The sequence below is a fragment of the Pogona vitticeps genome, chromosome 3 (assembly GCF_051106095.1).
Source record: "Pogona vitticeps strain Pit_001003342236 chromosome 3, PviZW2.1, whole genome shotgun sequence".
NCBI classification, from domain to species: domain Eukaryota; kingdom Metazoa; phylum Chordata; class Lepidosauria; order Squamata; family Agamidae; genus Pogona; species Pogona vitticeps.
In genome coordinates, this window is record NC_135785.1 from 2,356,478 (window position 1) to 2,381,776 (window position 25,299).

At 47.7% G+C, this 25,299-nt stretch overlaps 1 protein-coding gene across 1 annotated transcript in view; it reads right to left on the reverse strand.

Moving 5' to 3' along the window:
* Positions 1 to 11,982: 11,982 nt before the first annotated feature.
* The window catches only part of TPRG1 (tumor protein p63 regulated 1), a 41,272-nt gene continuing 27,955 nt past the window's right edge, over positions 11,983 to 25,299 (reverse strand). The window contains exon 6 of the mRNA XM_072996368.2: positions 11,983 to 14,803. Within this exon, the coding sequence (XP_072852469.2) occupies positions 14,609 to 14,803 (195 nt within the window). The 3' untranslated portion in view covers positions 11,983 to 14,608. The remainder of the gene's footprint in view (positions 14,804 to 25,299) is intronic.

A 25,299-nucleotide genomic window follows, 5' to 3' on the forward strand; every position in this document is an offset into this window, starting at 1 on the left:
TAGATTTCCCTTTGGAGAGAAAGCGGGGGGGGGGGGGAACACGCCTCCTGAGTTGAGTGACAAGAGCGAAACACCACTGCACCAAGGCCCCCTCCAAGCCCTCTCAGGCATGCTTTGCATTTACATTCCTCAAGAGAGGTCTACTTTCCCGAACAGAACCCCTGGGAACCAGTTAACGGCAAGAACTCTTCAAGATCGAATGCATGGGGCTCAACAGGCATCTGCTTTCTTTCTTGGCTTTCCTTCCCCCCCCCCAGCATGGGACTGACGACAGCCCGCCTCACAAGGTTGGTGGGAACACCAGGAACAGCAAGGGGAGGAGAAAGGCAGGCCACGTTGTGAAAGCTATCTCAAGAAAGAAGGTGATGTATTGACCCCACTTTGAAACTCACCGTAGAGATAAATTTGCAAGACGTTTAGTGCAAATGTACATTAAGTCATGCCAACAAAGAGAGGGAGGCGGTTCGGCGTCGTGCATATAGAGATCCCCCCCCAAGGCCCATCCTCGACACAGTTCAGACCCAAAGACCTGCCAACCCAAGCCAGGGTTGGCAAGTCTTTGAGTCTGAGTCTCATGTCCAAGTCTTTTGTCTCAAGTCTCAAGTCCAAGTCTTTGTTACCAAGTCCCAAATCCCAAGTCTCAAGTCCGAGTCCCTGTTAAAAACAAGCTTTTTTGGCCAGAAAAAAAAAGGGAGAGCTGGGTGTGTTCTGAGTCGCAAGCCAAGTCTGAGTCTAGTCCCTGGTGCGATTTAAGTTTGACTTGACATCAAGTCCCGGAACTCGAGTCCCCATCCCTGAATCATAGCAGGCTTATTCTGAAAGATACAAAGAACCCATCCGGTGCTTCAGATTCTTAAGTCAAACAGCAGTCAGCCAATTTGGGATCAGGGGGTGATCCTTAGGAAGAAGTCTAGTTGAAAGCACAGAAAGTTATCTCTAAATCTCATTGTACAAGTCATACTAACAGACCCTAATTTTCCACTGATGCAAAGAGTCTTAGAATCATAGAAATGTGAAGTTCGAAGGGGTCTACGAGGCCATCAAGTCCAACCCCCTGCTCAAGGCAGGAATACCATCAAAGCACATCTGCCAGGTTATTATCCAGGTTTTTCTTGAATGCCTCCAGTGTTGGAGAGCTCACCAACTCCCAGGAAACTGGTTCCACTATCATACTGCTCTAACACTTAGAAAGTTTTTCCTGAAATCTGGCTTCTTTTAAATTGAGCCCATTTTTACCTGCCCTGCACTCTTCTGGGATGACTGAGAACAAATCCTGCCCCTTCTGTGTTTGACAACCTCTCAAGGATTTGAAAAGTGCTCTTCTGTCTCTCCCTTCCGTCTTCTTTTCTCAAGGCTAAACCTGACCAGTTCTTTCAGCCTTTCCTCCTTCTAGGGCTTGGTTTCCAGCCTCCTGATCCTCGTTGTCACCCTCCTCTGAACTTGCTCCAGTTTGTTGGCATCCTTCTTGAAGTGTGGTGTCTATATATAAAAGGGGTTGGGGACTAGACAGGGGATCTGGGATAATCTCTCCAACATTTTTTTGGGGGGGGGGGAAGACTCCAATGATTCCTTTATTTTTTTTAATGGTGGTGTGTGTGGGTCCTCACAGCATAGTTTTTGCCCATTGGTGTGTATATAAAATTTAATCAGCATACTCTCTATTCCTTCATCCAAGTCATTGATAAAGATGTTGAAGAACACGGGGCCCAGAACAGAACCCTGGGGGACCCCACCAGTCACCTCTTTCCAGGACGAAGGGGAGCCATTTTGTGATCACCCTTTGGGTTCGGTCAGTCAACCAATTACAAATCCACCAAACAGTCGCACTGTCGATCCCACATTCTACTATCTTTTTTGCAAGAATATCATGGGGAACCTTGTCGAAGGCCTTACTGAAATCAACACATCCACAGTGTTCCCTTCATCCACCTGGCCTGTAACTCTATCAAAAAAAGAGAGATCAAATTATGCAGGATACATATTGCCCCCACTCCCTAGCAAGATGGGTACTCCCTATATCGACCTCAGAAGGATAGAAGGCTGAGTCAACCTTGAGCCGGCTCCCTGGGATTGAACCCTGGGGTTGTGAGCATAGTTTTGGCTGCAGTCCATTGGTTTAACCACCGCGCCCTGGAGAGAGCCACGCCTGCCAGCCAGAGCTGCCAACATACAAAACTGGCTGAATCAAGCATTTCAGACTCAATGGAAGACCCTTTCTTCTGCTTCTATATTCCTTGGGCATCTGCTTGCCACGTAGAGGGTTTTCCTTTCAGCCCTCCTCATGGGCAGCTGATGCTGGTGCAAGAGGGTTGTGTAAAACCCTCGGGGAACCACTGCCAGGCGATGGCTGGGCGGGTGACGTCACATCCATAAAACCAGTGACAAAAGAGGATGTAGATCAAAGCCTTCCCTGGTGCTGTCATTGTCGGATTCTCCAGTTCTGAAATGACCTTGGGTTAAACAAGGCCTTCAGATAGAGGACTCCGCTCTGTCACAAACAATAGGTGACCACCTTACCTCGCACCTAGTATAGACAACACTGAGATGATGGCCAGAGCAGGAGCTTTGTTCCATACAAGGCGGTGTCCTCTATTTAGGTGGCCCCATGTGTGCTTGTGGGGGGCGATCCTCCATTTGAAGAGCTGAGTCAGGGACCCAGACATTGCCCATCTTCCATGGTGAGCAGGACCCAGAGAGCCACCGTCCAAGCTGCAGAAACCCAGCAGGTCACCAGGTCACTGCCTGAGCTGTTGCAATCCTTAAAGCCGTCTCTGCTTTTCATCTGTGCATATAAATTGGGAGGCAAACTCCACGAGGGCCTGGCGCGCTCTGGTCCGTGGGGTCACAAAGAGTCTGACCCGACTTAACGACGAAAGAACAACAACAACATAAATTGGCCTCCGCCGTTGAAGGCAACATTCTGTGTCGTCATTCTCGAGGGTGGCGTTGGCCACCTTGGCTGTGTTTTCAGAGCTGTGTTGGGTCAGGAAGGCTCTTTCTTGGCAAAATCTTCACCCTGCCTTTGTCCTCCCGGTTGTTGACTCGAAGAGAGAGAGAAGGCCAGTTCCAGTGGGAGGAGAATCGTGAAAATGTCTCGTAAGCCAGAGGGTGAGAAATTGATGAAGTGATAAAAAACATCTCTCTCTCTCTCTCTCTCTGTGGGCTAGAGGAGCTGACGCAAGGTTGCCAGTGAGTTAGATTTTTATAAACTGGCCCAAGTGTTTTACAAGGCAGACTCTTGCCTGGATCTCTCATCCAGGGACCAGCAGGCGGCAAGAGAGACAGAGAAGCCCAGAGAATTCGAGACTTCAAATAAATTTGTGGTTGGGTCATGGTGTCCCTTCAGGAAAAAGTGGAGGCCAAGAATCCAGTTTTGGGTAAGTTTTTCCTTCTTGGCGCCTCTTGATGGCCTCGGCGCTATGGCGCCATGGCTTCTGGAGGCCAGGAAGGAAAAAAGGTTGCCAGCCCATGTGGATTCTAGAATTTTATTTTCCTCCGAGAGCCTTTGAAGCTAGCCTTTTTTTTTTCTTCGCCTCGGGTTCCAAGAGGAAGATCCAAACCATCAAAAAAACACAATATGCTTATTGGTAAGAAGGGAGTTTGTTAGCCCTCCGCGAGTGGCTGAAGGGCCATCGCGGGGAAGGTGGAGAACGCTGGGTTTTGTACCTCTCTGGAGAGCTGGACTCTGTGGGGTTCAAAGGATAAGAAAGGAGACTTTGGCTAAACTTGAGGAAGGATTCCCTGAGAGTAAGACAGAATGGAGCCCTTCTCAGAAGGTTGTGAATTCTCCTTCATGGGCCACCTGTCAAGGACGCTTTAGCAGGGGTGTGGACCCAGTGAGTCAGAGGTTCCCCTTCAGCTGTACAATCCTATGACTTGGTATATTCAAGACAAAGAGTCATTGTTTCTTACCCTGGCTGCTCTACGGACTGGGGGATTATGGCAGTTGTAGTCCAAAACATTTGGAAGGCAATTGTTTGGGGAAGACTGTTTAGGACCGGATTAAAGAGGTGTGCCGTATCGGCCACAGTACTTTCCTGTCTGGCACAAGATTTTCCTACCTTGCCTTCTTCTCTTGGAGCCGGTTTATATTCTTTAGGTATGCTTGTTAAGTCAACATTTTATCCCTGCATCTCCGGCCTTGTTGTTCTGATCTGAGGGATGTTTTAAATATTCTTCTCATAAAATAATGATGGGGGATGCTTTGTTGAAGAATCCTAGACTCATGTAGTTGGAAGGGGGCCTCTAAAGGCCATTGAGTCCAACCCCCTTGCTCAAGGCAGGAACCTAAGTCAAAGCAGATCTGACAGAGGGTGGTCCCATTTGCTCTTGAAGGCCTCCAGTGTTGGAGCGCTCACCACCTATCAAGATCAATGGTTCCATTCTCCTACTGCTCTAACAGTTAGGAAGTTTTTCCTGATATTCAACCTAAATCTAGCTTCCTGTAGCTTGAGTCCATTATGACGTGTCCTGCACTCTGGGATGATCAAGAACAGGTCCTGCCCTTCCTCTGTAGGACAGCCTTTCAAATATTTGCAAAGCGCTCTCCTCTCTCCCCTCTGTCTTCTTTTCTCAAGGCTAAACGCCCAGTTCTTTGAGCCTTTCCTCCTAGGGCTTGGTTTCCAGCCCCCTGATCATCCTTGTTGCCTTCCTCTGAACTTGCTCCAGGCTGTCAGCACCCTTCTTGAAGTGTGGTGTCCAGAACTAGCCACACTATTCAAGTCCCAAGCTCAATACTCAAGTCACAATACTCAAGTCTCAACCAGTCCCGAATAGAAGAGAACTAATACTGTACGTCGGTACTCATTAGACTTCATCTAGAGTGCTGTTCTGTGTATCTCTTTGCCTTACAGAAGCAGAACTGTAGCCACAAAGATGTCTCCCAGCACACCTGCCAAACCAGGCAGAGAGACAAGAGGGTTGTTCAAAACAGCTCGAGAAGGAGTTGATCACAGATTACGGAAATGAAGTAAAACGAAATCCATCTCTCCTCTCTCCATACCTCCCCTGTCGCTCATCGCTAGCAATCCTGTCTTCACCGTCTTTCGCCCCAAGGCAAAAAAACTGCTTCCCCCCCCCCTGGATTTAGATCTCTGGATTCTGGGTTTAGGAGAAGAAAAAGCCTCATCCAGCCTTTTCTGATACCAAGCAAATATTGGTTGCTCCCCCCCCTTTTTTTTAAAAGACAAGATCCTTTGTAATTAAACCCTCATAAAAACCACAGTGTTGGCTGGCGCTCATGTTATGCAACTTGGATCATGTTCCCCCAGCCCCACGGCTGTTTGCAGCTTTGCTTTTTATTTTTCCTTCCAATGAAGAAGGCTGCCTGTCTTCTAGAGTCTCTGGAGCCTCTTAGAGGTGGCTGCCATCTCTCTCCTTATGCTCCTTTTCCTTCTCTCGGGCTGCTAAGTATAGCCATGCTCCTTTCAACTGGAAGCTTCTTGGAGCAGAGACCTGTCCTTCTGTATGCTGTAAAGCAGTGGTCCCCAACCTTGGGCCTCCAGATGTTCTTGGACTACAACTCCCAGAAGCCTTCACTACTACCTCTGCTGGCCAGGATTTCTGGGAGTTGAAGTCCAAGAACATCTGGACGCCCAAGGTTGAGGACCACTGCTGTAAAGGACCATGTTGATGGGGGGGGGCTCAACCCACCAGAAATGTTCTCCTCTCTCACCCTAATAACCCTCAAGGTCCACGGCTGGCACAGCAGCTGAGAACCAAGAGGGTCATCCTCTGGGATAAACGGCTCGCCCGCTGGGGAGACAGGACACTGCTTTTCAAAGACTTGAAAGGCTGTCATCCAGAGAAGGGGCAGGATCTGTTCTCCATTATCCCAGAGTGCAGGACACCTCATAAAGGGCTCAAGATTACACGAAACCGGATTTTGGTTGAAGATCAGGAAAAACTTCTCAACGGTTAGAGGAGTACAGACATCTCTCAGATCCTGCTTTGATTTAGATTCCTGCCTTGAGCAGGGCGTTGGGTTCGATGGCCTTGGAGGCCCCCTTTCAACTTCATGGTTCTATGGCCAGGGCCTTGGATCTCCTGTCTCCCGGGTGGTGAGAAAGGGAAGCTAAACCCACCCACCTTGGCTTCCTCCCAGCAGATGAGCAAGTGTGGCAGTGCGGAAGCCTTCTGCACCAACCTAGGAGATGACCCTTCAGTTCATCTCAGTTCAACGTTATGTGCGAAGGATTCCTACATCAGTGTCACTGCAAGGGAGAGGATGCCGGGAACCACGCCAGTGTCCATCAGGACAGCAATTCCCAAACTTGGTTCCCTAGATGTTTTTGGATGACACTTCTCAACACCTTCGCCATGAGCTGTGCTGGCCAGGATTTTTGGGAGTAGCTTCCCAAGAAACTCTGTGGAGCCGAGGTTGGGGACCATTTTGTTAGGCTGTGAACTCTGGCTCCCTCAGTCCGGTCCATCCTCTGGGCAGGAGATGCCTCTGTTCCTTCGGCACAGCACAACCCAACCGTTGAGACTCAGAGGCTAACCGTGCACGAGTTTTATTGTCCATAGCCTCTTTACAAGGCTATTATGAAAGCAAAGGAGCCGTAGAGCCAGCTGCAAAACCGAGAGCCCACAGGTGGAAGGAAAAGGCGAGGGTCTGGTTGTAACTAGTGAATAATACCGGATGAGACATGTACTGTATGCTACAAGGAGGGCTGTCGGTCGTCACCCCCTTCAGCCTGGGCCCTCTCCTGTGCATTTTAAAAGTATCATCCTCTGAGACTCTTTCCCTGATTTTGAAGATGTTCTGCTTTCTGGCCATCTTAGGTATGCTGCAAATATACCACCCCATAGTGTTTAAAGCTCTCTCTGGATGGTTTTCAACATAATTATGCAGGCTACACACTGCCCCCCCCACTCCACAGCAAGCTAGATACCGTATTTGTATGTGTATAAGATGCCCCCATGTATAAGACACCCCCACTTTTTAATCCAAAATTAAGAAATCTAAGTGGGGCTTAGCAAGTGTAAGGGGAAAGGGATCAAAGCACTGCAGGATCACTTTGATCCCCTGCTTTCCCTTCCACTTGTTTTTGTTCTCTCCTCAGCATCTCTAGGCCTCTTCTGCCACCAAAGTGAAAGCTGAAGACCGTTTTGAAGGCTTCTGTTCAGCTAAAACCCTGTAAGGGATTTTAGAGGAGCAGGGAGTCTGGACGTGGAGAAACATCTCCGAGGGAAGTCGTTGCACCTCCCCTGGAAGCTTCAGGAAACAACGGACGGCAGTTGTGAGTCAGGCTGTGCTGTGCGCTTTGTTGGTTGGGAAACAGTGAAGAAATTCTTATTTGGCAATGATAACGAGCCTCAAGGCATCCATTAGCACAAGATCGCACCTAAACCGACAATTTGAGTCAAAATATATGGGATGCCGGGTGTTTAATTGGAAACCAAGAGCAAGTTTTCCCTCCAGATACACAATTACTTCAAAGCTTCATGCCTGAGCAATCAGACTCACAAATAAAACCTGTGCTTTCCTCCTGATGACCAAACCCAAAGCAAAAGCAAAACCAAAAGCAATTTACAGCAGGAAAAGTGAGGCAAGCTTGCGATAAGACAAACGTGTTGCCGTTTATTTACAATCTCACATGTTGTCTGTATTTTTTTTTAAGTGGGAGGGACTTTTCTGGCTTAGAGTGACTGTCTATCAACCACTAAACAATTGTTCTTTCTGGCCCTTGAATTCAAAGAGAGCCCTCCCTCTCCACTGAGTGTTTTTCACCCTCTCTTTAGTTTATTGGTGCCAGTTGTTTGTTTGCTGTTGATCTGTTCAGTTGCTTGTGAAGTATGTGTGCCGTAAAGAAAGCAGCATACATAACTCTGTAATTTCAAGCACCTGTGAGTAAAGAAATGCTTTTATTCTTTCTCCTACAAATGTCTCAGAGGAAGTTATTGAGACTTTATGGGCCGGTGAATGAAAAAGGGGTGAACTCTGCAGCTCTCTGTCCTTCTACTGAGTAGAGAGAGAGAGAGAGAGAGACAGTCTGCAACAGAACACCCCTTTCCCCTTTCAACAGAGCTCTGCTTCTGGCTGTTGACATCTATTTTAATCCTTTGAATTGAATTTGCAGGTTGACCTTCAGGGAAGAAAATGGGTTTTTTATACAGCTGGAGAGGTTTTCCCAGGGTGGTTCTAAACGCTCCCCATCAGTGCCAGTTCTGTTGCCAGATGATTCACTGACCCTCCTCGCAGTGCTTTGACCACAGAGCCTTGTTCATCTCTCCAGACTAGAGATATGTAATCTCTGGCCTAGAAATATCCTTGTGTTCCTTGCACTGACCTTGACTTCATTTGAAGCGTGTCACCCAGGACGAAACTGCTAAATTCTCCTTAAAATGTTGCTCAAAGCCAATTCTACCTTCAGCTCTGTAAGCTGTCGGGGGCAAGGAATGTGGCTGTTGTTATGGTGCTTGGGGTACGAACCGGTGCCCGGGGGTGGCCATTGGCACCTGTTTGCATGAGGTTGCATGCGCTGGTTTATCGGCATAGTGCATGGCGGTCCACATCAAGGCCCCTCATCTCCCCCAGCTGGGGGTTCTCGATCTTCAAACCAGATTTGGACTGGGCGGTCTTCTCCAAGAAGGACACCTTCCAAAGGAGGATTGTGTTCCAGTAACTATTCAAAAAAGAGGATTGTTCCTTATAAAGGAAGTCACACAAACACCCCTGAGACCTCCCACACCTGTTCAATGCTGGTAATGGCAGTTATTGGCACCGTGTGATTGTGATGAGAGTAGAGGTGGGTACGAACCAGAAAGCAGGTGTTTCGTGGTGTCCAAGAACCACGAACCACCCATGAACACCTGGAAAAAGAAGCCAGTTTGTGGTTTGTCTTTCTGGTTCGTGCCTAGGGGAGGGGAACGTACCACCCCCACCCGCTCTGCTGCCCACCTCCATACCTGGTCCCTCCTCTTCTTCCTTCCCCACTGTCTTTAGAGAGAGCAGCCTGGCTCCTCTTCCAGGGACCGAGCCCACAGTCTCTGCACATCTGCCTGCCTATCAGCCGACGGCCGGGCGCAGGCACAGAAGCCGCCAACCCAGCTGCTGGAAGGGAAGCCCGGCACGGTCTCTGCAGAGGGTGGTAGCAGAGGAGGAAGAGGGGGAGACGGCAGGACCAGGGAGGGAGGTGTTGGGGCGCAGCAGGAAGAAGGTAGGCAGGTGGGCACCCACTTTGCCAAAGCAAAACAAAGCGCTGAGCAGGAAAAAAAAAAAGTCAGGCGCTTTGTTTTGTTCCGGCAAAACCAGTTGCACGAACTGAACCACGAACCAGCCTGGCTTGTGAAATTTTTTCCCCCATTCATAGTTTGGTTCATGCCTTTTCTAGGCACCTAGACCGTCTAGGAGCGCTCAGGCTTCTAACTGCCTGAAGCCTGAGCAGTCCTCAGCCCAGCTCATAGCGAGGAGGGTTGGGGGTTGCCCTCACCTGTGTGCATGATGATCATCCTCCCACCCACCCCACAAAACACACTCCGGCTGGTCCATGGTTCTTTCTTCACCAAAGCAAGAGGCTAGAGAAATAACTGTTCGAAACAGATGGCCATCTTCCCCATCCAAATGACTTGTGATGAGGTGTAAAGAAAACCACGGGGAGAAAGGGTTAGAGGTAAGCCAGCTTCAGCTGGACAAAGCCCCTCTCGGGCACGAGGACACCCACCACTCAGCCCCGGAAAGAAACAACTGAATGGTGTGCGTCCGCCAGAGAGGCGTTGGGTGAAGGCTTCTCTCGTCGTCCTCGCAGCCCCGTCTGTCCGGGCTCTGGGCCTGCAAACGGCTAAGTATAGACCCAGGGGTTTAATGAACGAGAGGTGTGAAGGACTGGCCATCCGACCCCCCCCCCCCACATTCCCAGGATTTCAGGGCTGGCAACGCTCAGGCACTCAGGCCCTCGGAGGCAGGCTCTCGCTCCTCACAAGCCCTATTTTAGAAAGCGCTCATTGTTCGGATGCTTCGGGACAGTTGGGAGCAGCTCGTGAACTGGGGAAGTTTTTTTGTCCCTCGGCCAAAAATGGGTGGAGAACGTTGGAAGAAGAGTCGAGAGAGGAAATCTGAATCAAGGTGAGAGGCGGAGAGGGAAAAAGAAGCCGGGGTCCTTTCACTTGTCAGTACTGCCTTCTCTCCCAAGAGCACAGCCCAGGATTTGACTTTTTGAGGTTGCAATAGGGACAAAGTTTGGCCTTAAGAGAGACCCATTCAGCCACTCGATCCTGCTGAGTACAAGGGGCCATTTATCCTTGGCGTGGGGAACTGGATCGGCTGCCCACCCTAAATGACCTCCCCGTGTCCATTTTGCTTTTCTTCTCTCACTTCCAAAAGCATTGCACTGGAAACCTGCAAATAAGCAAAAGGACCCTGTGGTCCTTTTTGGACCACCAATGACAATCATCTCCAACCTTTCTATTGGTTTCTTATTTTCCCCTGCATTTCTTAAACATCCCAAATTTTAAACAGTGCAATGCCCTGTTGAGAAAGGAAAAAAGAAAGAAAGACAGACTTTTTTGGTTTGGCCTCGTAGACCAGAATCATTGCACAATGGAGGCCGGCGTTCGTCTTGGGCGCAGCCCGGCTACCACTACTTTCCAAGTGTCAGCCGCTGATACACAAAATGGAGAATGGTACAACCTCCAGAGTCTGAGGCTGGAAGTCATAGCAGGGTTGCAAAGCTGGACGCAGCCACCCACTCACAACCACCGAAAGGAAGCAACCGGGATAGGGTGGCAGAAGTGGTGCTGGGCGTGGTGCTGATCCCCACGCACACCCTTTCCTAAGAAATCCATCGAGGAAGTGGGGGCCGTGCCCAGCCCGCCTCCCACACGTTGCCAGAGAGAGGCTGAGCTGTACAGCTGCTGTCGCCACCGCCTGCGTCCCCTTTCCGTGGTGCCAGGGCCCACCTCCAGCCAGGAGTGACTCAGGCTGAGATTATTCCTGTAAATTAAGGCGGCAAGGGAGCGGCCCCAACTTTTCTCCTCAAGGGAAGGCCTGACCGTCTTGGCGATGGAGGCAGGGAAGCAGGTGCTGAGCGAAGGGATGGGCCAAGAGAGAGAGAGAGAGAGATTGCATCAGCATGACGCCACCATTGCCAACCTGCATACTGATTCCGCCTCCCTTTACACCAGCGACTCTTCCAACTTCCTGGTGCTAGGCCCGTGACGCAACTGCACTCTCAACGGTGAGTGTGCAAATAATGCACAGGCTGAGCCATTGGGCAGCCAGAGACATAGTTGTGCAAGGCTTGGAACGGTGGCAGTCCTCCAAAAAGCCAGCAGCACAGCCCGGCAACGCTTTGAAGGTTGCTTCGGTGTCACCTGGGTGCAAACCTCTCAACAGATCCTCTGTCTGAACCTGCCCTCTTGAGCAGCCCGGTGTGTTTAGTAAACGGAGTGCTCAAAATCTTTGCAACAACCTTGAGGGGTAAGTCAGCTCAAAGCAAATCATAATGTCTTGTGTTCACCTTGACAGCAATACTGCATTATCACGATTCCTATATTGTCGGGCCGTTTGCTGTTAAGGAGTTATGAATACGAGTCGAGGAAAGTGCATTAACAGCAATCATCATCATCATCTTTGAACTGCAGAACTGGAAAGATCATCTGTGGATCATCCAGTCCAGCCCCTGTCAAGGAGGCCCACTGGGGGAATCGAACGCCCAACCTCTGGCTTCCCAGCCAGAGACCTAAGCCACTGAGATATCCATAAAGAAACAGAGTTTACCAGATAGGCTACCATTAAAAGATGAAAATTCTTAGGCGTGGATTGGTGGTGAGTGTTGCAGAAGAAGCTTCTCAGACCTCCTAGAGGGAGTGGATTAGCTTCTTCTTTGGTCTTTGGGGCTTAACTTCAGCTCAACATGCTTTCCACTCAAATCACAGGTTATCTATAATGCTCTTTCTTTCCCTAAGCCAAGTTCTTCGTGAGTTCTTTCAAACAGCAAGAGTTAGAGGCCGAAATAGTTAAGTAAGTAAGTAAGTAAGTGAGTGAGTAAGGAAGGAAGGAAGGAAGGAAGGAAGGAAGGAAGGAAGGAAGGAAGGAAGGAAGGAAGGAAGGAAGGAAGGAAGGAAGGAAGGAAGGAAGGAAGGAAGGAAGGAAGGAGAACTTCAGTCCTACAAGTTTGGACATTGCAGGACCTGGGAGGGGAAAGAAATCAGGATGATTTTTCCATGTTTCTATTCCTTCATGTTACCCCTAAGCACTGCAGTGCTCAGGCTGGGGAAGAGTCCAGGGGGAACCTGAAAACATGCTCTGTATGCAACATTTGAGGAGATCCAGTCAAGGTGTTACCTGGCCCTGATTTCAGATCTCAAACCTGACCAATGTGACAGTTATGGTGGTAAAACTCCGAACAGACCCCAAACCTGTTCGTGACCCCGTGGTCTCTTTGCATTTGGCAGGGTACTAGGTAGGCTGGAGGTCATAGCCTACACGGTACATCTCTTCAACGTTTATAGACTTGTGGCAAGAAAGGTTTGGAAGAGGCGAGGAATCCTCTGAGCACATCTTTCAGTCAAGCATCATGAATTTGCCCAGTGATGCGCTGACTGTCCCGGGGGGGTGGGTGTTCCAGGAAGCCCCGGGTCCTGTTCTGACCCTTATCTTGATTTGGATCTGCCCACATCACTCCCTGGAAGCCCGGTGCTAGGAAGGGGATTTTTTGGAAACAAGGTGTGTCCTCGCTGAGAACTGACACTCCCTCAAAAAGACAGGCCATTTTCAGGCTCCCAAAGCTGTTTAAGGGAGATTCTTTCGAAACAGGAGCGCTGGGAGCATTTTCACCCCGGCTGCTAACAGGAAGAATTTTCAGACTCTTTCGACAGGCTGTTTTGACCATGGCACGAAGAAGCACAAGTCAAACATAGATATGTGGTCCTCACCCGACCAGATAGGCAGGATATAAATAAAATTAATTAATAAATAAAATAAATATGTAAAAGTTTGTCCAGTCAAATGTACCATATTTTCTGTGTATAAGACGCCTCCACTTTTCTAATCCAAAACTAAGAAATCTAACTGGGGCTTAGCAAGGGTGGGGGGAACGGGATCAAAACACTGCAGGATAGCTTTGATCCCTGCTTTTCCTTCCGCTTGTTTTTGTTCTCTCCTCAGCTTACTTCCATGTATAAGATGACCCTCAATTTTTAGTCTAAAGATTTTAGACAAAAGTATAGTCTCATACATGGAAAAATATGGTACATCTGAGCCAACGATGGTATTAAAGAATCATATTCCCCAAGTTAAAGGGGCACAACCTAATAAACATTCTGGATCGAAAAGGAAATGAACCGAGACAGAGCTGCAGTGGAAAGTCATAATTTTCATTCATTCTTTTGCAACAAGACAGAATGGTCATTTACAAAAGCAATGCATGGCGAATCCAGGTTAATATCTGTTGTTCCATGTCTTCTGAAATACTTGTCCTATTTTTGATTCTGAAAGCTGAGAGAACAGGCTTTTCCAAGGCTTCCCTCATTCAGCTTCCTTAGAGTGACAAAGAGCAACACACACACACACACACACACACACACACACACACACACACACACAGAGGACACCCTTCTTGCACAGAGGAAGATCTGTATATGGGACACAAAACGAATCTCAGGGGCAGCTTGCAAAACATGCTTTCTTAAAATTTCCAGAATCTCCCAGCCAGTATGACTGTTGTTGGTAAGATTCAGAGTGTTGAGGTCCAAAAAAGTAAAATCAGCAAGGTGGGACAACTCCTCCATCAGCTCCACTGATTCCAATGGGCCTACTCAAGTTGGATTTAATACATGAAACAACAGGTTTTCATCCAGCATGCAGGGACAGAGTCAAAGGTGAATCCCTGTCTGAAGTGTCACCGTTCAAGAAAGGTTTTATCCCTTTATTCAGCTCAAAAGATAAAACTGGGCTTTCTCTTTCGGTCTGCAGAGTTGAGGCGTGTGTGGCAATCAGCAGAGAGGAAATTCACAGGGATGTGGGGGAAAAGAAATAGACAATTTCTGATCTCCAGCATCATCTGCCAGGAAGTGATCCTGCAACATCCGTCGTCAAAAGGAGCAAACTCTTCTGCTTTTGCACAAGTGCCGCCTGCTCTTTCCGGCAGGAGAACTTTCCTGAACGTGTTGATTATCACCTGGGCAAGGAATCTGCATCATCCACCCGGTGGATGATGCCGGACTGCCTGCCACACGGGCTGAGGCTGAAATTCCTTTTAAGTGCCCTTTCCGCCCTTCTTGAAAGTGAAAATACAAGGAATGCAAAGTTAAATGGCTCACCATCTGGTGCCTTTTCATCATGACACCCAGCACTGGCCACCTGGGGCAGCTGCCGCCCTGTGCCTCACGAGAGAGCCGGTCCTGATATATCCCAAGGACCACAAGTTCCCGACTCTGGCCTGAACCCCTGCAGGAGAAGGGCTTGGCATTTCAGGCCCCGGAGAAGGGACCTCTTGGCCATTGGTCAGTCAGAGCTGCCCTCCCTCCACCAGCTAGCAACCTTTCAATATGTGAGGGGGGGATCACACAAATACACACACACACACACACACACACACACACACACACACACACACACACACACACACACACACACAACTTAAAGAAAACTTCCATTTGGCACACCTTAAAAGCCAACAAATCCCCGCGCGAGTGAATAACCCAGCTTGTTCCGGTTCCCGAGGAAAGCCATCAGCCCCGTGAAGGTCTGTATAGGGATGGGTTCGTTCACCATCACGACACCGGCCGTTCTGCCGGGCACCGGATCCTTCCTCTGGGCCTTCTGAACCGCCAGCACTAGCTGGTCCGTGAAGGTGGACAGCTGAAGGAGAAACAAAGAGGGTGCTCAGCCACCTTTCCACCATGATCTGCCCCCCCACCAATGCCCCCAAAAGCAGTTAAAACATTAAAAAGGGTTGTTTTAGCCGTTGGCTGGATAGCTCGGTGGTTTAGGCATCTGGCTGCAGAGCCAGTGGGTGGGATTCCCCACACTGTGTTTCCTGCGAGTAGAGCCAGCTTCTGTAGTTTTGGGCAAGTCGAATACTACTTGATGGCATATCATCATCATCATCATCATCATCATCATCATCATTAAAAAGCTCCAGGCACAGTCCAAATTATAAAGACATTGACTGGTTTTATAAAACAGATACAAGTTTTAACTAAAAACCTAATTATCTGTTAAATATCAGCACAGTATGTATGATGTTCCTAATATTGCCGTTTTTTGTAGCTCTGATGGTGTGATTTCTGTGACCTGCAACTGCTTATAGCACTGTGTGAAATTTCTTGATATCGTTCCCAAAGCCCCAATGACTACGGGGACCACTGAAGTGTGTTTCTTCCAGAGGCGAGATGTTTCGATGGCCAGGTCTCTGTACTTTTGTTAGTTTTTCCAATTCTTTATTTTCAACTCTGGCATCCCCTGGAATTGCAATGTCAATGATCCAGGTTCCAAACCTTTCTTCATTCTATTACTACTATGTCTGGTGTGTTATGTTCAAGGTGTCTGCCCGTTTGAATCTGGAAATCCCAGAAGAACTTGACTACCTCGTTTTCTGACACCTTCTCTACCTTATGTTCCCATGGGTTTTTGGAGGCCGGCAAATTATATGTTTTGCATAATGACCAATGCACTAACTTTGCCACTCTACCATTTCTAACTTTGTACCGTAATTTGTTTGTGCAATCTTTGGACATTCACTTAATCATTTTCTCACACCATCTCTACCTGATGTTCCCATGGGTTTTTGGAGGCTGGCAAGTTTGTAACTTTGTACAGTAATCCGTTTGTGCAACCTTTGGACATTCGCAGATGAGCTGTGACACAATTTCATCGTTTTCTTGGCAGAGTCAACATTTGCTGTTAGCACTAATTCCTTAGATCTTAGCTTTAATCACATTGGTATGTAGTGCTTATTTTTGTGCAGCAAAAATCAAGCCTTTGGTTTCTTTCTTAATGATCCCTGGTTTTAGCCATGGCCATGTTGAATTATTATCATGCTTTCCATCAATATTTCTCAGGTTTTGGCCAGGTAGTGATTTATTTTTCCAGCTGCTTAATTTATTTTCAAATTATTGTTGCTTATATTGAGCCTTTGTTTCTATTGTTTCCAAAATATTCTCCATTTTCACCGCCTTCAGTAATTTTTCTCTGCTTGTACTGATATCATTTAGACTTCTTTTTTCCTCTTCTACTACCTGCTGTATTTGCAGTAATCCATGGCCTCCTGTTTTTCATGGCAAATATAATCTGTCCACATCACTAGTAGTGTGTGATGCATGTTCTGTTGTTGTTGTTGTTGTTGTTGTTGTTGTTGTTGTTGTTGTTGTTGTTGTTGTTGTTGTTGTTGTTGTTGTTGTTGTTGTTGTTGTTGTTGTTGTCATGTGGACAAACCTCCAGAACACGGCCAAACAGCCCGAAAAACCTGCAATAACCATTGGATCCTGGCCGTGAAAGCCTTCGAGAATACAAACATTACATTCTTTGCAGTACAGATTTCATGCTGACTATGGAAGGGATTTTTGATCTATAGTAAAAAAAATGAAACATTTCCAAAATCTGCATGTTAAGTCTGATTCTGTATGCCATGTTGTCATTCTGGCACACTGAGGGGGCCCCCGTTTTGCATGCAGACAAGGGTCATCCCTTAAATTTCATTTGTAGCATCTTCTGCTAAATTGCCACTCCCACCAAGGCCTTCCTCAGATTACCATGTTCCTTGCCCCTTCCCCTGACTCCATTTTCCTCTAGATTTTCTCCCATCTTATAAGGGTTAAAATGTCACCCATTCCTTTTTTTTTCAATTTATCTTCTAAAAACCTAACACAAAATCACAAAAATCTAAAACATCTAATGACAAGTACAAAATCAATAAATTCTCACCGAGTATTTATAGAAATATTCTTACTTATCAACTCCTTCTTTAAAAATATTACATGTTGACTTAGCATTAATAGCCATATCCCAAACCCCTCTATACCATTAATTGGGGATCATACTTTATTTTTCAGTTTCTAGCTACAATTCATCTTGTTGCTGTTCAGTGGAAATTAATTCTTTAGTTGTCCAGTCACATTGCTCTCTACCAGATATTGCTAAGAACACTATTTTAAGATATACATCTAAATTCATGCAGTTATTTCATTCCTCTCCTTGAAAAACTAATTGCCAAAATTTTAATACATTCAATATATTCTCATGGGAAGGTGGAAATGCCAGCCTTTCCTATGTATTAGTCACTGGCAATAAGATAGGTTGGTGTTTGGTTCCACCCATCACTGGAAAGCAAACTCGTATGCCATCTTCCAGACTCACAGGTTTTACCTAGGACCAGCTTTTGTGGAGTGCAACTTCACTGCAGCCCACGGAAGCAGATGCCAACAGAAATGTGCCAGCGTCAAACAAACCAAAAAGTGATTCACCGTCCTAAATAAAGCAGCAGTCAAGTCAGTTTGGGAAAATTTGTGCAACTGAACAAATTGTGTAAATTGTGCAAAAGACAGGTGATCTAGTGCAAAAATATATATAGTGGCCTTTTGTATAAAAGGTTCTTGTCGACGTAAACGCTACTCAAAGAGCCAGGAAATAATTTGCCAAGCTCAGTGTTGAAGAGAAGAACGCTACACTTAGAGTCATCATTTATTCCAATCGTTTATTCTGGTTCTATGACCAATGGTCAAGAATTACGAGACCTGGAGTTTAAAACTTCTAGAGCCATGGTTCCCAGTTTGGGTCAACCAGGTGTTCTTGGACTGCAATTCCCAGAAACCCCTGGCCAGCACAGCTGGTAGTGAAGGCTTCTGGGAATTGCAGTCCAAGAACACGGGTGATCCAAGGTTGAGGACCACCAATCTAGAGAAATGATTCCTCAGCCTTGGGTTGCCATCTAGATGTTCTAGGACAACAACTCCCAGAAATCCTGGTCAGCACATCCGGGCACCCCAGGTTGGGAACGACGACTCTGGAGGAACACAAGAGCGGTCCAACTGAAGGTGATGCCTGTAGATTTGCAACAGCGGTGCAAACTCTTGCTCACGTCTTCTCCTCAAGGAGACCTTGGGGAGCCGTTCTGGGAAATGAAGATTGATGGAAGGGAGAGCCTGTTTCTCCTCATCTCCTCTCGGTGCCTAAAAAAGGTCGGCCTCCCATGATGAAAAATAGGCTGGCAGGGAGAACGAAAACAAGCCAGGCGTTGGGAACATTCACACTCCTTCCGCAAGAAGATGGAGGGAAGGAAAACAACAGCCTGCCCAGAAGAGATGGCAGGTGCTTGGCCGGGCAGAGCAAACGCGGTAACTGAATCCTCGTCATCTTACTCTCTGCCCCGGCTAGGGACGAATATCGTTTCCCCATCCTTTGGCTCTCCCTCGTCCTCCCATAACATTCCACCTTCACCGGGAGCCGGGGCCAAGGAAGCATCCTTTTACCCAGGAGTTGCCAAACTCCCAAGGTCTCTTTCTTGTGTATCTGAAAGATGCCGGCCTGTTTTGTACCCTTTCGGAGAGGGGGGGATTTAAAAGAACCCATCCCGGGAGTGACTTCTAACATGCCGAGGCATCCTCAGAACGCCGGGAACACAAAGGGGGTTGAGTTACATGCCAGGCGGACAGACGGGGCTCCTGGAAAGCTGCCCAGATCTCGAGGATCAACAGAGAGAGAGACAGAGACAGAGAGACAGAGATGCACACACATTGGGAGGAAGAGGTTGGGTGTCATTTGATGGAAGCGGAGTTGGTCCAAATTCATGTTGGTCGCTTCGATGACCCTGTCCAACCATCTCATCCTCTGTCGTCCCCTTCTCCTCTTGCCTTCACACTTTCCCAACATCAAGGTCTTTTCCAGGGAGTCTCCTCTTCTCATGAGATGGTCAAAGGATTGGAGCCTCAGCTTCAGGATCTGTCCTTCCAGGGAGCACTCAGGGTTGATTTCCTTTAGAATTGATAGGTTTGTTCTCCTTGCAGTCCAGGGGACTCTCAAGAGTCTCTACCAGCACCACAATTCAAAAGCATCAGTTCTTCAGCGGTCAGCCTTCTTTATGGTCCAGCTCTCACTTCCATACATCACTACAGGAGAAACCATATCTTTGACTATTTGGACCTTTGTTGGCAAGGTGATGTCTCTGCTTTTGAAGATGCTGTCTAGGTTTGTCATCGCTTTCCTCCCAAGAAGCAGGCGTCTTTTAATTTCGTGGCTGCTGTCCCCATCTGCAGTGATCAAGGAGCCCAAGAAAGTCAAATCTGTCACTGCCTCCATCTCTTTCCCTTCTATTTGCCAGGAGGTGATGGGATCAGTGGCCATGATCTTAGTTTTTTTGATGTTGAGTTTCAGACCGTTTTTTTTGCACTCTCCTCTTTCACCCTCATTACAAGGTTCTTTAATTCCTCCTCACTTTCTGCCATCAGAGTGGTATCATCTGCATATCAGAGATTGTAGATATTTCTTCTGGCAATCTTAATTCCAGTTTGGGATTCCTCCAGTCTGGCCTTTCGCATGATGTATTCTGCATATAAATAAGCCGGGGGACAATATACAGCCTTGCCATACTCCTTTCCCAATTTTGAACCAATCCGTTGTTCCATATCCAGTTCTAACTGTTGCTTCCTGTCCCACATATAAATTTCTCAGGCACAGTGCTACCCTAACTAGGCTTAAAAACAAAACAAACCCCACAACGAACAAAAAACCTTTGCTTCCTCTCTCTTCCCCTCCACAGAGGAGCAGAGGAAGTTTTCAGTTTCCCAATATTGCCAAATGGCTTCAAACGTCTGCTTCAGCCACTTAACAATATTGGGAAATAGACAGCAAGCTACCTGATTTGGTTTGATCCCAATGACTGCCCATGCTAGAACCCAACCTAAAGAGAGCAACTCTACCCACCCGGGAGGTTCTGCTCCCACTCCTTTTGCCTTTTCCACCTCCAGTGTCACCTCTGGATGCAAGTGTGGCTGTCCAGCACAAGCTAGCTCCAGCAGTCACCGCAGCAAGCCGAGGGCTGAGCTGGTCTATTCTGGCCGGCTGCCTGGTCCTCAAGGGATCTGGAGCTGGAGAAGGACCCCTTCGAGGGGGTCCCTGCCACAGAGGGGCCCCCAGCCCTCCTCAGCTCTCCAAACCTTTTTGGCACTGAGTGCCTCCTCTAAACTCCTCCTGAGCATCTCTCCAAGTTCCTTCCTCCTCTGGATCAGGGGCCTTTCCCATGAAGCCTCACCCTTATCTTCTCCTCAACCTACTCTGGTGTCCTCCAAAGCTTCTTTTATGGCCCCTAGCTGGAAGGTAGCTCCCTCCCATTTGTCCTTCCCCAGGTATTTCTCATCTGAGGGCACCCCCTTTGTCTCCTGGGAGGGTGGTTTTCTGCCCCATGTGTGCCTTGCATCTAGCACTAGCTGAGTCTAAGGACCCTGCTCGGGGTGCCCGGGGCAGGAGATGATAGCCCACTCCCTCACTATTCTATATATTCCTTATATTCCCAGGGTCGCTCCGACTGATTATTGCTCCCCTTGGGCCCTGTGCCTCAGCCCCTCGCTCCTCTCCTTGAAGATGAACTCTTGCGACACCTTTGTTCCCAGAGCGGTTGGAATATCACGAACGTTCCGTATCTTCTGGGTAAGCCTTCTTAGTCAGAGGCCTCCCTGCCCTCGGTGCAATCTAACGAGAGTGCCGCGCTGGTGACAGATGTTGCCTGGAAGACCCAGATGTCCACCAAAGGAATGCAAAACAAGAACGTCTGGTGCAAAGGGGTGATCCGGTTGGCCAAGAGATCTTGAATGCAAAAGGAGCTTCGCCTTTTAATGTATGCTGTCATCGTAGACGAGGGGTCATGGGCTTGCCACCTGCACATGCAAATCTTTGGGAGACAGGCGTGTCCGGGGGCTACCGAGAAAGGGGTTTTCCTCAGCAGCGTCAGCTGGCAGGATATGAAGCAGACAGAGTCTCACAAAGGAAGAGAGGGTTGAATCGCAGGTTGCATCACTGCTCCACACCCTACTGTTCCAAACCACTTCCTACTCACAGCCTATTCACAACATTGCCCCATGTACAACAGCCTTGAAACCAGGTGGCCGTGTGTGTGTGTGTGTGTTGCCATTTAGCCCACCCACTTGCTCTTATCTCCGATCCGCGGATGGAAGAAAGACATTATCTTCCCAACTCACTGTTGATCGGAAGGGCTCAGTTCACCAGCAACCCTGAACGAGAGGACGGCTTGATGGGGATTTGGTTTGGGAGGGCTCAGAAGAAACCCTGAGGTCCTGGCTAGACCAAAACGGTCATGACCTGTTCAAGGAATAAGCAGGAAACGGTGTCTATTTGACTACAACACCCGAGGAAAAGAAGCCAAAAATAGGAGCCAGCAAAAAAAATAAATAAAAATCATTCTAAATATATCAGACGCTGGATAGCAAGGCAAAGGAGATTGCTAACCATACAGATCGTGATTGTTTGGATGGGAACTTTCCTGCTGTTCGTTCGTTTAGTCGTTTAGTCGTGTCCGGCTCTTCGTGACCCCATGGACCAGAGCACGCCAGGCTGTCCTATCTTCCACTGCCTCCCGGAGTTGGGTCAGATTCATGTTGGTTGCTTCGGTGACACTGTCCAACCGTCTCGTCCTCTGTCGTCACCTTCTCCTCTTGCCTTCACTCTTTCCCGACATTAAGGTCTTTTCCAGGGAGTCCTCTCTTCTCATGAGATGGCCAAAGTATTGGAGCCTCAGCTTCAGGATCTGTCCTTCCAGTGAGCACTCAGGGTTGATTTCCTTTAGAATGGATAGGTTTGTTCTCTTTGCAGTCCAGGGGACTCCCAAGAGCCTCCTCCAGCACCACAATTCAAAGGCATCAATTCTTCGGCGGTCAGCTTTCTTTATGGTCCAGCTCTCACTTCCATACATCACTACAGGAAAAACCATAGCTTTGACTATTCGGACTTTTGTTGGCAAAGTGATATCTCTGCTTTTTAAGATGCTGTCTAGGTTTGTCATCACTTTCCTCCCCAGAAGCAGGCGTCCTTTAATTTCGTGGCTTCTGTCTCCATCTGCAGTGATCATGGAGCCCAAGAAAGTAAAATCTGTCACTGCCTCCATATCTTCCCCTTCTATTTCCCAGGAGGTGATGGGACCAGTGGCCATGATCTTAGTTTTTTTTATGTTGAGTTTCAGACCGTTTTTTGCATTCTCCTCTTTCACCCTCATTACAAGGTTCTTTAGTTCCTCCTCACTTTCTGCCATCAGAGTGGTATCATCTGCATATCGGAGGTTGTTGATATTTCTTCCGGCAATCTTAATTCCAGCTTGGGATTCCTCCAGTCCAGCCTTCTGCATGTTGTATTCTGCATATAAATTAAATAAGCCGGGGGATAATATACAGCCTTGTCATACTCCTTTCCCAATTTTCAACCAATCAGTTGTTCCATATCCAGTTCTAACTGTTGCTTCCTGTCCCACATATAGGTTTCTCAGGAGATGGATAAGGTGGTCAGGCACGCCCATTTCTTTTAGGACTTGCCATAGTTTGCTGTGGTCCACACAATCAAAGGCTTTTGCATAATCAATGAAAAAGAAGTAGATGTTTTTCTGGAACTCTCTGGCTTTCTCCATAATCCAGCGCATGTTAGCAGTTTGGTGCCCCAAAGCCACGCCGGTCCATGAAAGCTGAAGCACCGTCTCATCCTCCCGCCACACCTCTCATCGCCAGGAAGAACATGAGAGGATGCTGGGAGGGAGGGAGGGAAGGGTAGGCCATTGGGGCGACTCTCAAATGTTCCCCAGAGAGGGATTAAAGGGTTTGAAAGCGAGACAAACAACTCAGTCCTTGCTCTCCTCGTCGTATTTTTCACAAAGGGATTCGGTTACTAATATTCTGACAAGTAAGAGTGCAGATGGGGACGGGAGCCCGGCAGCAGGACCAGGAGATTGTTTACGACCTGAACATGTGTGGCTTTAAAATCCATGGCTGGGGAGTTCATGTTTCACTCAGCCAAGAGAGAGGGACCTTCAGCGCTTGCTTCCTGTTTACACTGGGGGACGAGAGGGATCCGTTATGGAAGGATCTCCTCACTTGGACATCATGATCTCTCTCTGACAACCCCCTGCCCTGCTCCTGCCACCATCACAAATCTCCCCCCACTTTTCAGGTTTATTGGAAGTTAGAGGGGATGGAAAGGATAGATAGGTTCCACCCGCCCCCCACCCAGCACATTTGCATTAGCCACACACACATCTGCTGGATTTTTTAAAAGCTAATTTTAATAACCTCAGAACAAGGATAAGGAAGGTCCCAGGGCAGGAGATCCTAACAAGAAAAGGACTCCAGGAAGGGTGGGAGCTTCTAAAAGAAGAAATTCTAAAGGCACAACTACAAACAAGACCAACAAGAAAAAAGGGGAGAGGCGGCAAAAGAAAAGGCTTCACGAAAAGCCCAGGGAGGACCTAAAAACCAAAAAGAGAGACATGTACAGGAAGTGGAAAGAAGGCCAGGCCACCAAGGAAGAGTACAGACAAATAGCAAGGAAATACAGGGAACAGAATGAGGAGGGCAAAAGCTGAGAATGAGCTGAGGTTAGCTAGAGACACTAAAAGCAATTAAAAAAGCATTCTTCAGGTATGTGAGTCGCAAAAGACAAACCAAAGACAGAGTGGCACAGCTCTGCAATGGAGAGGGAAAAATGATAACAGAGGATGAAGAAAAGGTAGAGGGCAAAAAAGAGGAACCTGGGAACTACAGGCCAGTCAGCCTGACCTCCATCCCAGGCAAAATTCTGGAACAGATTGTAAAGTGGTCATTGAGCAAGCACCTAGAAAATAAGGCAGTAATAACTAGAAGCCAACACGGATTTGTCAAGAATGAATCCTGCCAAACTAATGTGATCTCATTTTTGGATCAGGTCACTTCTCTGATAGACTACTGTAGATGTAGTATATCTTGAATTCAGCAAAGCTTTTGACCAAGTGCCCCATGATCTGATTAGCAAGCTAACTAGGTGTGGGCTGGATAGATCAAGTGTCAGGTAGATACACAATTGGCTACAGAATTGTACTCAGAGGATGATAATTAATGAGTCCTTCTCTAACTGGGAGGAGGTAACTAGTGGGGTATCCCAAGGCTCAGTCCTGGGGCTGGTGCTCTTCAGTATTTTTATTAATGATTTGGATGAGGGAATGCAGGGAATGCCTGTCAAATTCTAAATGGCACAAAATTGGGCAGAATAGCTAATATCCAAGAAGACAAAAACAAAATTCAAAATGACCTTGATAGGATGGAGCACTGGGCGGAAAGCAACAGAATGAAATTTAACAGGGATAGGTGCAAAGCACTGCACCAAGGAAAAAGAAACCAGTTGCACAGTTAAAAGATGAGGGATACCTGGCTCAGCAAAACTACAAGCAAGAAGGATCTTGGAATCGTCATAGATCACAAGCCGAATGTGAGCCGATAGTGTGATGTGGTTTAAAAAAAGAGGCACATGCTATTTTAGGCTGCATTAACAGAACTATAGTTTCCAGATCCCACAAGGTGCTAGTCCCCCTCTACTCAGCACTGGTTAGGCCTCACCTTGAATACTGTGTCCAGTTCTGGACACCAGACTTCCAGAAGGATGCTAACAAATTGGAACAATGGTTGTTGTGGGTTTTTCGGGCTCTTTGGCTGTTTTCTGAAGGTTGTTCTTCCTAATGTTTTGCCAGTCTCTGTGGCCGGCATCTTCAGAGGACAGCACTCTGTGCTCTGGTGCAGTTTGTTTGGGAACTATTTATGGCTGTGGGATCAGCTTTTGTCCTAATCAGGAAATGGGTGATTGTGGTGATCAGTGTGTTTTTGTTGAGGGTGTATTGTTGTGATAAGGAGGAGAGATTATCTGCACTGTGAGTGTTGGGTGTCGTTAGCTGGTCTTTTGTGAGCAGTGATCACTGGTCCCTGTGGCTGGGTAGAGTTTGTTGACCTTTTGCAGGCTGTATTTTTCAGTGCTGGGAGCCAGGCTTTGTTGAGTTTTAAACCTTCTTTTTTGTTGAAGCTCTGCTGGTGTCTGTGGATTTCAATGGCTTCCCTGTGCAGTCTAACGTAATGATTGCTGGTGTTGTCCAGTATTTCAGTACAGTGGTGCCTCGTATAATGAGTGCACCGTTGAACGATGAATCCGCATTGCGATGCGGATTTCACCATCGCTAATGCGAGGGCATGCTCACATTACGATGGGGGAACAGCTGTTCAGCGGTTCCAAAATGGCCGCCGGAACACAAAAAATGTGTGCCGGTACACCCAAGATGGCCGCTGGGACTCTCAAAATGGCCACCGGTACAACCAAGATGGCCTCCAGAACACAAAAAATGGCCG